At 36.2% G+C, this 12968-nt stretch overlaps 1 protein-coding gene and 2 long non-coding RNA genes across 3 annotated transcripts in view; 1 reads left to right on the top strand and 2 right to left on the bottom strand.

Moving 5' to 3' along the window:
• brinp3b (BMP/retinoic acid inducible neural specific 3b) overlaps positions 1-8960 on the bottom strand; it is a 32812-nt gene extending 23852 nt beyond the window's left edge. Inside the window, exons 1-2 of the mRNA XM_039661224.2 lie at positions 8602-8960; positions 8252-8516 (exon numbers count right to left, since the gene is read on the bottom strand). Of these exons, the coding sequence (XP_039517158.2) occupies positions 8252-8472 (221 nt within the window). The 5' untranslated portion in view covers positions 8473-8516; positions 8602-8960. The remainder of the gene's footprint in view (positions 1-8251; positions 8517-8601) is intronic.
• Positions 1-12968, bottom strand: part of LOC148981398 (uncharacterized) — a 169961-nt gene that overhangs the window by 98133 nt on the left and 58860 nt on the right. The gene's annotated exons all lie outside the window — the stretch shown is intronic.
• Positions 9718-12487, top strand: LOC120461130 (uncharacterized). Its single transcript, XR_016168497.1, has 2 exons — positions 9718-10311; positions 11508-12487. It is a non-coding gene; the product is annotated as an uncharacterized LOC120461130 (long non-coding RNA).

Here is a 12968-nt window from a genome sequence, read left to right as displayed (position 1 = left end):
GAGCCGATATCGTAGCACAAGTAATCTGCACATCCCTCACATTAGTCATTACAGTCACATTCATGTCACCCTCTTAATCTGGCTCTCCTCCACATCTGTTTTTTGCTCTATTTCTATCCCATAAAGCTCTTTTGGGCTCAACAGTGAAGGCATGACGGTAGGTGGTATTTCATTGTTTAAGGCTTGAAGAGCCTCTGTTGGGAGCCAGGTGTACAATCTGAACACATTTTTTACAACGCACTGAGGATGTAATCCCTTAAGATCCTCCTTTAAATTCTGTTTGGTGCCTCTGCATTGCGAAATTGTGCATGTTAGTACCTTGAACGATCCTTCTTGTTGTTCAAGGTAAAGCTGTACTTGTTCAACTGCTCTAACTAAATACAGAGGCGGCACAGTGTGTTATAATGTTGGTTAATTTCTTTTCGGAACCATTATCTGATTACGCCCTCACACGGGATCGCTTCCTCGACTAAAGGATGTCAACTAAAATGCAAACTGTACACCCACTAAACTATGAAATAGGAGTTGGATGGAGAACTGAATCTACTTTTATTCCATTTAAATAACCTGGCATCTATTATCACGCAGCAAGAGAGCTCTGTTTTCAAAGTTTAGTCATCTAATATTCTATTTTAATCCGGTCAGACAAAATTTGTAGCGTTCCCTGAAGCTAACATTCAGATGGTAGATCTTCAAACAAAGCATCCCACTCATGTCTCCCTAAAAGCTTTAGCAAAAATTGAGAGAGATTGTTCAACTTTTTCTTTTTGGGGGGAAATATTTCTTAACTTTCTCTGTGTGTGGAAATGACACACTCATTTAAAGCATCACATTTCAACTTTGTGACATTTGATCTGAAAGAGATGCAGTAAAGAATTTCACACAGAGTGTGTTTCCATTCAAAAGCTACTCTCAAAGCGCTTTAGAAAAACAAACTTTGTTTGACTGGTTGTGAACACGTGCGACAAAGAGACCAAGAATTTGGCTTAAATAACCTCTGATGATGCCACACGTGTTCACGACCGGTCAAACAAAGATGATTTCCAATGCGCTTTCCGGCAGAATCTCGTTCCCCCTTTTCAGTCAAGTAACCCGACACTTTTTGCCTCATGGGAACATCATTTTACTTGAAGGGGTGTGCATAAGACTGACATGATACCTTCATAACCATGACATGCCATATGTCTTGAATATGAAGTAAGGTTTATGCATGTTTATGACAACTGTCATTAAGTGTCTTTCACTCAATAATGACATTTTGAATGCAAATGTGACGTTGTTTAAGATGTCTTCGTTATGACATCTTGACATAAACCATAACATCATAACCTGTCATTGTCTTTGTCATGACAACTTGATGAAGTTAAACTGTCATGTGGTTGGCTTTGACATTAGCTGTCATGAGGCCATTTTAAACTGTGTCATGAATATTTTTCGTGACCTCAACTACAGTGGTACTAATTGAATTTGTCATTAAAAAGTTGTAATGGCTTCATGACAGCCAATGTCAAAACCAACCACAGGCAGTTTAATGTAATGTTAACCAATAAAGCTAGGTGGTTTCTTAAATTTGATAATTAATCTGCTATGTCATGTTTATGACAGGTTATGTTGTCGTAGTAATGTCAAGTTGTCATGACAAAGACACTGACAGGTTATGATGTATTGGAATGACATTCGAATGATACTTAATGACAGTTGTCATAAACATGCATAAAACTTCCATCATATTCAAAAGATATGTCATGTATGTCATGTCAAGTAAAGTGTTACCATATTTGGGATGAAAGGGGTCAAGTTTTGTTAGCATTTGCCCCCACTGGTAGATAAATGCCATTCAAAGTTGGGAAATTTGACGAAAGGCATTTACATGTAGACTCAATTCATACTTGACAAAATATAAAGCAATTCAGCATAAGCAAGATCCTAAAAAAGGCAAGGGTTTAGTAGTTTTAAGAAATATAACTTTTTGTATAAACTTGTAGCCTGTGAATGTGTGTAAATATATATATATATATATATATATATATATCAAGGATGCATTAAAGTGATCAAACATGACACTAAAAACATGTTACAAAAGATTTACATTTTTTCCTATAAATGCTGTTTTTCTGAACTTTCTGCCCATCAAAGAATCTTGAACACAACTTTCACAAAACTGTTAAGTAGTTCCCTTTCAAGGGAACTTCGAGCTGCGTTTGAGACGCGGTGGCTCTGCGTGATTACGTCATGAAGCACATGTAAAAAACAGTCCAATGGAAGCCCGAAACGTTATAGGCGACGTCATAGACCAAAAAACTATAACACACCACAGGCCCAGACCGCAACAGCTTCTGCATCTTCAGCAAGCGCTCTATGTGAATCTGTCCTTGTCTATTTATTGTTGAATAAGTTTGACAAAGTCGCAGCGTCTCGTTCCCTATCAGGGAACCAGGGTTACATACGTAACCTGAGACGTTTTCAACATTGATAAAAATCAGAGAGCAGCAAATCATTATATTAGAATGATTTCTGAAGGATCATGTGACACTGAAGTAATGCATCACAGGAATAAATTATATTTGAAAATATATTCAAATAGAAAACAGTTATTTTACATTGTAATTTCTGTTTGTATTCTGAGTATACTGTACTCATTTTGCGGAGCATAAGAGACCTTACTGACCCCAAACATTTGAACAGTATCTCAATCTGTGAGTCTTTTCATGGATCACATACTGTATTGTAAAAAATATAATTTAATATCAGTGTGTCAAATAACAGCAAATTAGATTTGTATCCAGTAAGTTTTGCCTCAAGGGAATATATCTCATGATTTATATACAAATTAAGTCACTGTTATCCAAGCAGTGAACAAATTGCATAGCAAGCAAAACAACATGCTCTTCTTCTCAGGTTCCACAAGACCACACCATTAGATCAATATTTATTATTCTCTCGTCTTATTTCCCTCATTCCCTATCTCTATTACAAGGTTATTAGTCTCCCCACCGGAGAAAACACGAGAGGTTCCCCAACCTTGGTTGAAGAAATCTCTCTTTGGAGATTAGCAATTAAACCACAGCCTTCTTCACTAGTGACAGAGTTTAAAACTCATGGGATCCAATCCAATCACTCACATGAAGAGCCCTATCCAGAGAACAATCATGAAGGGAATGGAGGACGTCATTATCACCAATCAGCCCGACGAGGGATGGTGTAAGTATCAGATGAGGTGCCTGATGAACACTTGCGTTGAGCACCTAAGCCACTGATCACCACCGACAAACCAGAGGGCAAAACGCTCCTTTACTGGAGAGCTCTCTGAGAGCCTGCAGTGCAGACCTGAGGGCAACATGTAATCAAAAGCCACAAGCTATTTTGTAATCAGAAGTAGAAAACAGTGCAAATGAAGATGAGATCAAAAGGAAAATGATGCTAATAATAATGTAGGGTTCTGCTGCAAGGCTTCATGAAAGCTGTGGAGGTGTTTATTCATTACTACTTATTGTTTGGAGATGGCATTTACTGAGCGCTATGGTGAGTTTATGGCACTTGACGTTTTTTTTTTTTTTTATTCAGCTGGGATGTTATAGGATTGTATTATGATTTGTTTGGTTATGTCTGAATTCAGTTTAAGCTAATATCCGAGCCCATGAGAATAAATATACATCAGCAAACACTGAATGGTTTTTCGTATCACGAGAGAGAAAAAAAGAAAGCACTTTCTCGATCAGGCAAGCTCAATTCTGATTGGTCACATGGCTATACACAGTTGAAAGTCATGCTTGCAAGGTACAGGGTTTCTGACAGGAGCACTTTTGAGGAAGAACTTATCACTGCATTTATTAGAGTTTGCGAGGCTGTGGCATCAAGTCTTTTGAAAAATACTCAAAGACATTTGTTTGAGGCATTATAAAAGCAGAAAAAAAATCGCTCAGCAGATTTGTAAATTTCATAATTACATTCAATTATCATGTATTAGAATGTATGATTGTAAAGTCTACACACTTTTCCGATAAACCTGCCTCTAAACAACTTGTAAAACGGTAATTTGTGGTCGGTTGTTTTACATGTCAGTTAGACGGTTCTTGTTTAAGTGGGCAGTTTTTGGCCAGAATATCCTGCGTGGTTTGGTGAGGGGGAGAGCAAATCCCAGTTACTTAACCACGAATTAATAATATATTTAGTGTTTTTAGAACGAAAACACTCAACCGAAAATGTATTTGTACAGATTTCATCAACAGAACACTTTCATAAGGAAACAGCCACTTTAAATCCAGCAGTACCAAAATGTCACACTGGAACTTGTCAAATTACTAGAGATGAAGGAAAATCATGTCATTTACAAGGCAACACTTTACAAAAGGTTTCATTTCTTAACATTAGTTACTGCATTAGCTAACATAAACATAAATACTTCTAAAGCATGAATTACTGTTAGATGTTATTTTAAACATTTGCAAATATGTTATTATTTAACGTACCTGAGCTAGCATTAACTACAATGAACAGTTGTGTTTTTTTTTACCAACTAATGTTAAAAAATGAATAAATATATCAAATGTATTTCTCATTGTTAATGTTAGTTAACGCAGATATTTTTTAATCTCTGAGCTGTGGTTTATCAAAAACCACAATGTCAAAAATCACCATAAACGTATTAGAAACGTAGTCTATTCTATTTGTGCCATTTGTTCTGAACTTGTATAAAAGCTTTGTTCGAGGAACAGACAGTAATTGTGATGAATTGGATCATTAAACTGATAATTTCACCTTCTGGCATAACACTCCAGAAGGTGAAATGCTACATGAATAAATGTAAATGTAACACTCACTTTTCCCAGATTTAAAGTGCCCCTATTATGCTATTTTAAAAGTTACTGATTTTGTTTTAAAGGTCTCTGGCAATAAATGGGTTTACAAGCCCCCAATGTCAAAAAACACTTTAATTTTCTCATGGTATTGCAGCATCACCTCTTTACTCAATGTATCTGAAACAATTCAATAAAGGATTTGGTTTTTCTAAACCTTTACTTTCTGAGAGTCTTCTCTGTTCTGATTGGTCAGATGGCCCAGTCTGTTGTGATTGGTCTATGGCTTACAGCGCTTGTCGGAAACTAAACCATTACCATATCTGAATTTCAGCTCCGGAAGTTTCCACAGTACTTGATTACCAGTAGAGCCCGACCGATATAGGATTTTGAAGGCCGGTACCAATACAGATATTTGGTGGTTTTAAAATCCGATATTCCGATATATCGGCCGATATTATTATTTTTTTTTTATTTATTTCAGAAACGCGACAAAAAAATAATAACAGATTTCCCTAACATTAGTTATTTGTAGTTAATTATGAGTTTTAACTAAAATAATATGATAATGCATAACTGGTTCTCTCTGCCCGACTCAACCTGGATCAGCAGGTTGCAGGATGTGTGGCGCGTTATACACGAGTGTTGCCAACAGGGACGTGTAGAGTGCCCTCTGGTGGACAAACTATACAACACTCATGACATGGTTGAAACGTGATTTGTGCGTTTTTATTTTATTTTTGAAATATTCATTTATCGGCCATTTATAACTGCCGATACCGATATTTTAGAAAATGCCTAATATCGGCAGATAATATCGTCCTGCCGATATATCGGTCTGGCTCTAATTACCAGTGGAGGCTTGTCTGGTGAGGCAAGGGAGGCACACTTTCTCTTGCAGTGAGAAGAAGAACGATTTGTGACCTGATCCAGCAAAATGAGTCACAGTGACCCATATTTAAAAATTTAGGACACCATAAGCTTTCAAATGATATCTTAGTCAAAGTCATACCTTGAATGGTTGTAAAGATCCTGAGAAACCTGAGAAAATCTCGTTTAAAGTTTTTTTGCCCATTTTTTTTTTCGTTGTTGATATCTTTCAAAATCCATTGCATTTTAAGGGATAAACTATTTATTTTATAGCTTAATTTGACCAAATACATTAATATATATATATATATATATATATATATATATATATATATATAAATGCGATTTAACCAGGCTGAAGCTCAAATTATTTTTACGTTTTTTGGAATAAATCATTAAAAAGGCACTTTAACAAAAATGTTCTAAAATCAGAAAGATTGAACAGAGGTGCCAGAGAGAAATTCACTTTTCATACAGATTAGCCCACATAAGCAGAGAGCAGTCTTTTTTCATTCGTTTTCAATGGTTCCGTTTAAAAGTAGACATTTCAAATATTTCTCAGATCTGTGAGGCAAGTAGGCATGCTGACTTTCGGTTCATTTATGAGACGAGCTTCAGTTCACGTGCCGCCACCTCCATGTTGTGATTAGCCTAGTGGGTAGGATTACTTTTAGGTTTAAGTGTAATTCACATAGGCCTATTTATTATAGAGCACCTATCATGGATTTTTGAAAATGACTGTTCATGTAGTGTGGAATATAGCTCTAAGGGAATGAAAACATCCTGCAAAGATTTATATCTGAAAGTGCACCGTATATAAAGTTATTGTCTTTCAAAAGTGAGAGTCGACTCTGAGTCTATGAAATGAATTGTTTTTGAAACGAGTCATTTGTTACGTCGTGACGTAGATATAAAACATTAGCTCACTGGCCGCTCTCAACAACTGTGGGCGGGAGAGTGTGAACTTGAAGTCTAATCTAGAACACATTCAAAAACTTCAGCTGAATAGCGTCATGTCGAGAAGACGCTGTGTTCTACATTGCAAAGACAGTTCAGCCACTTGTTTTCATTGCCCAGGGACGAGCATGTGAACAATCAGTTCATATTTGCAACGATACCACAACAGTATAGCCCGAACCTTGTGTTCTCATCATTTTAATGGCGAATCATTGAAGAACATAAATGAATTCAAATGTGGATTCGCAAGCCGGTTGTTCCCAAAGGAGGGCTCAGTATCCAGTGTATGGATCAGGTTCGTCCTCCTCCAAATCACAATCTGTAAGTATGTTTTATGTTATGTTTTCTGTAGCATGCACAATATAGTTATATTGTGTTGTGTGTGTTGTGTACACTCTGCGCAGCTTCTAAGCGGGCTAAAGTTAGTTTTGTTTTTGATGGCAATTACCTCCTAAACGACTTAGCCAAATATGACTTCGCTCTATATAATAAGCACTGTCCCTCAAAAGCCGCCGCAATGTGAGTTTCGCAGGAAAGCAAGCTCTTGACGGAGTAAGAGTAAGGGACCGTGTGGAAAGTGCACTTTTTCTGACATGTTTGTTTAAACACTAAATACAATTTTCAACACTTGACAAGCTATAATCCTGGTTATGGGCGTTCCGTTGCTGACAATCTCTGCCTATGGTTTACCAACAACTGACTGGGCCATTTGACCAATCGCCGCAGATTAGCGTCACTCAAAGGAGGTGTTTGGGAAAATGAATGAATAATAAATAATTTGAAAAATGAAATGAAAAATGAATAATTTATTAAATGCACACCAGTCTGTTATCATAGGCACATCGACTTTATGCCTCTAAACATGATGCAGAAAAAATGAACTGTGATTGGTTGCATTGCATGTCAGTCAAACACCCTCTTGGGCGGTCCTTGACCAATGAAAGCTGAAATTGCAGTCCTTCTATCACACGTCTGAAGGTCTGGCTAAGCGAGAATATATAAAAGGTAATATCTGAAAAAGCATAAAAGAGAGGCACTTTAAAATTCAAAAGGAAGTGTTACGACAGATTTCAAATGAATTTGATGTCAGTAACATCAAAATCAATTGGCATGCTCAATCTCAATCAATCTCAAAAATCTCAATCAATCATGCTCGTCTTATGACCCCTGTTGTGACATAATATGTCTTTTTGAATAATTGACTGCGGAATGATTATAAATGTAAAAAAAAAAAAACTGAGATTTTGCCCTGTTCCTCACACAAAGTTATTGTGTTCATCCACATCACTTGGACTTTGCTACAAACCAACTAAAGTCCTCAATGATAATTAATTATTTGTAGAGCTGAATGAATATGATACGAAGATACAAATCTTTTTTAGTGAACAGAATTAAAAAGATTCGAGTTATAGTGGTTACCTGTAGCCTCGAGTTTACGGCGAATCAGTCATGCTTCATGATTCAGGATTCAGTACAGAAACACTCTAGTCCGGGTTAAATAAACACTAAGATGGGTTTAAAGAGCAAACAGAGTCTGACCCTGGCTTCTACACTTCACATAACCAAAGGAGAGTTACCTCTGAATTCATTCTTTCAAAGTAGGCTACTGTATTTCAGATCTCTCGTACCTGTATATTTTGTATCTGGTTGTGAAGCCGTGTTGGTATCGCTCGGTGAACTCAATGAATTCCTGAGAGCGGTGGAAAGGACCTTTATCGGACAGCAGCCACCCGAGCGGCTCCACGGAGCCCACATACACAGCCAGAGAGACGAGCACACAACCCCAGCGGAGACCCTCCCATAAGAGCATCAGGTCAGGCGGTCTAGGACCAACACTCCGAGCCCTCATCCTTCAGCCATACATGTTTCCTCCTCTCAAATCCTCTTTGTGTCCTGCAACTCAGAATCAGAGATGTTTTCAAACCGCGCTCTCAAGTTAACATCACCATCACACAGATTTCGGAAAGAGGGGCACTACCTGACATGAGTTACACTTCTGGTATCCGAACAACACTTGGAAATCCTCCGAGCAACTGTCCGCAATGGAAAACAATCCTTTCGGAAGAGGTCTAAATTATCTCGATATCAGTTGAAGGCAGGTGCGCGTGCCTTCACAAATCCCCGCTCGCGCGCAATAGAAGTTGACGCACGCCTGACGAAAATGCTCAACTGAAGCCGCTTTTCGCAGGAGTTAAAAGTGAAATTTATTTAGATCCATCTGTTCTCTCCGGGGGTGGCAGGTTGGATGTTCTCTCTCTCGGGTCAGCTGTTAAATGGGATGGAGCATGAATGCTGGTTTCCCCACGAGTGCATCTTCCTGCCTTAACACTTTCACACTGAGCAATTCATAAAGCATAACTCTTGTGCCCCCACCCCTTTTCAATTCATCTCTCCCTGCATGCCCCTCCTTTTGCGCATTCATTTCTTTTCTTTTTTTCCCCCATTTTTATTTTTATTTTATTTTTTTGTTGTTGTTGGAGAATGTGCCCTGAAAAAAAAGTACATTGATGTGCTTATATTCCCTTCAAGTTAAAGAACTTAAAATGGTAAGTCGCTTGCTTTGGTTAAATTGGTTATTGTATTGTGTTACATAGTCTTTATGTTCCGTTTGAGGTTTGAGAGGCATAAATAGATTAAAAAAACATACTAAAAATGAATTCCTTCTTCACAGTATATACTCTCACAAGAGGGTTCCCTTTAAAGCACTGTGAGTATAAAGCATTAATTACAATTTCAAAATGTGGTTTGTTAAGATATGAGGAAGAAAAACAGTTTCATATTCACAAAGAGACTAAATCAATCATGCATGTGATATCTTTAAAATACTGGAATATCATCATCCTATTTTTCTTTTGGATTTTTAATTGGAAATGTAGACTATGCACTTTACAGAGTTACCATATATCTTCTATATTTATTAATATTTTAAGTTTCTTATGTCCTAAAGACTAGTAGAATTATTCAATTATTTATTGTTTTAATTACAAATGATATTATCAGCATAAAAAAGCTTAATTGAAAAATGTTAGAAATTGTATGTATGTCCCCTTTCGTTTTAATAACAGCATCACTTAATTTGCAGGAACTCCACAAGTTTGTAACACCTGATAATCATGTTCTCCAGTTTGACTTAAAAAGAGGATCATGGCTGTTTGAGTCACATAATCGATGCTACAGAAAATGTGAGTGTTGACAGATAGAACTGACACAATTTTGCTTGTCACACTTGCATTAAATGTAATATCCAGTTAGGATGTTGCTGAAATTATGGAAATACACTGTAAGAAATGATTCTGTGGTGATGTAGATTTGAATTAATGTTTTTGGTTAAAATGTATTCAATATAATTGTGTTTTTGATTTTGAGGCAAATATTTAATTACATTTCAAATAAAAATGTTTGGAATAAAAACCACCCATTATTGTTAATTAAAACTTAAGCATTTTTATTAATTTTATTCAAATAAAAATGTTTGGAATAAAAACCACCCATTGTAGTTAAATGAAACTTAAGCTTTTTTATTAATTTAATTCCAAATGGAGAGAATATTGAGTGAATTCAAATTAATGTAATCAGGCAAAAGCACTTCCTGTCAAAGTGCACCAGACGGCGGAACAGATACGTTAAGCAAGCAGACGGTGAATGTTCGTCGTCTTCCACTTGCTCATCTTGCAGCTGGTTGACTAAGGTAAGAAAACTTATTTTGTTTTCACTGGACTAGTAAAAAGAACGCATGTAGTGGTTATATGTAAGGGATAATGTCGAGCGAGGCGTTGTTATGGCAAATAGAAAACCTGACAGGCTGATTTATGACCGCGATGCGAAGCGGAGATGAAGAAGGGGTCGTATTCGCTAACAACCACCTTGCTCTATATTTTCCTGCTTATTACATGGCTACTTACCAAATAAATAAATAATTTGACACGATTTACTGATTTAAAAAGGAGTTTATTGATTTAAAAACGATTGTATTGCTTCCGCTAAAGAAAATAGTCCGTTCCGTCTCTACGGTTAAACTCCATATGGCAACGCTTTTGGGAACTTTGATTGATTTAAAAAGAAAACTCCTTATTGTGTCACGCAATGTAGTTTTAATAGTTTTTCAGTCGACAATGTAGTTGTTTAAAGCTCAAATATGTGGTTTGTTTATAAAGATAGAGCCTATTTAAAAATTTGATCTGAAGTTTTCGGAGTTGCTGCGCCCCCGCCCAGCGCTCGTCTCCCCCGCCTGGAACAGCCGTACCACGGCCAGTGCTTCTGACGGTTGCCGCTGGCTCGGATGTCTCTAGTCAAGAGGTTAAACATGAGATATAATTCGTATAATTTGTGTTTATCTTTGGTCTCATTAATCTATTAATGGTTCCCTGGTAAATAGTTTTGGCTGAAGGCAAAGTAAAGTTTCATAACTTTATATTTAGGCTATTTTAACAGTATGTTTGACTGAAGCTACTTCTGTTATAATGGCTAGCCTATTACTGATCAATAAAACTGAAATTTAGCACAAAGAGCTAAATATTAAATATATTTTTTGTGTGTGTTTATTCCGCAGCAACGTTCCAAAGCGGCCAATAGGGCGTCTATGTATATATTATGTCTATGGATACTGTAGCCTATAGAGAGGGATATAATAGTAGTGGAACACCATAAATCCCTCATTACAATGGAAGAACATTTGTAGACTACAACAAACATAAAAAAATAAAGAAAAAAACATCAAAATAGAGAAGAAAACAATTTGAGACCAAGGCCTGTGAGAAAATAAAATGTAATAAAATAGATTTATAAGCTATGAAAACCATAATGAATGTATTGTCTAGTTCTGCTATATGCTTGCAATATACTTCTGACAGTTTTATACTAAGACACTACAATTTTATGTTGCAGGACACTGAGAACTTGAAGGAACAGTTCATAATGGCCATTACTCTGACCCCAAAACCTGAAGCTTCTACAAGCAACTACCCAAAGAACATTGGAATCGTCATCACAGGACTTGGAAATATTGCAGCGGCCTTGCTCTGTCCTCCTTGGCTTGACCTACGCGCTGAATCTCGATTATCACCTTTGTACACCTTTGAGGTATTCCAAAAACTTTTCTTGGAACTGGATCAACAAAGTCCAATCCCTCTAGAGCAAACGTCAGGCTTGAAATGAGACTGTATTGCAGTGCAGACTTTTGTGCTACACAATGTCTTACTTGAGAATTGCACATTGATGTTTGTAAGTTAGTACTGATTTTTCCCACGAATGTCATGACATTTCAATTGTTGTAAGTTCAAAGTACAAATGTATTTTACTCTGTACAAATTGCACTTTAAAGGTCCCATTCTTCTCGATTCCATTTTTTAAACTTTAGTTAGTGTGTAATGTTGCTGTTAGAGCATAAATAATACCTGTAAAATGATAAACTTCATAGAACAAGTAAGTCAATCGGGCCGTTTTTTGGACAGTGAAAACAGCAGTATACAGATAAGTAAATTGTGTGAAAAATACAGTGTTTTTTACACGCGAAACATGAACACAATCAAAGCTTAAAAAAAAAACATGGAGAACGGGACCTTTAAGGATTTATGGAGTATTTATGGAGTATTTTTATTTTAAGATCTTTATTGACCCAATTTAGTGGCTATGTGAGGTGAAAAAGCATGGAAACAGGTTTATGGACACGTGTATGGCATTTATTTTTGTTTTTACTAAATAGTTTGAAGTCAGTATTATGTCCTTTTTAAATGTCTGGTTTGAAATGCAAGATCCTACTTTTGTCTTGAAATGAGACTGTGAATGCAGTGTACAATGATGTGCTACAATGCGTTGAAAGCACAAAAGTGAATTGTTAATAAAATTCTCATTTGAGTATTTGTTAAGTTCTGTACTTTCTGGGCCATTATTTCTAGGAAAGGAATATTTAGATTTAATTAATTGCATTGATTAACTCAAATTAACTCAACATTTTTGTTTAGATTATAATTAATTCTGTTCTGTTTTCTATTCGAATCTACTCATTTTAAATGGATAACTTTTAAGAGTCTTGTTTAATTAATATTTACTCAATACCAAACCTTGTGAAATTTAATTAATAATATTGCTTGTAATCTGTTGCCTCATTTTTATTGAGTAGATTTGGTGTATCTTTTTTTACAGTGTATGTAGAGCACTTAATCTGATGTTATTATCAATTTTGAAACAGTTGCTGCTTAATGTTTTTTTTTTTTTAAACTACTTTTTTTCTACGATTCTTTGATGATTATGAAAACAGCATTTATTTAAGAAAACACATATTTGGACATATTTGCCAACACATTGACTTAACTGTCACTTTTTGATACAATTGAATGCATCCTTGCT

This window comes from Pimephales promelas, chromosome 5 (assembly GCF_988280905.1).
Source record: "Pimephales promelas chromosome 5, fPimPro1.hap1.1, whole genome shotgun sequence".
Taxonomy (NCBI): domain Eukaryota; kingdom Metazoa; phylum Chordata; class Actinopteri; order Cypriniformes; family Leuciscidae; genus Pimephales; species Pimephales promelas.
This window is presented reverse-complemented; position numbering and strand designations above follow the sequence as displayed.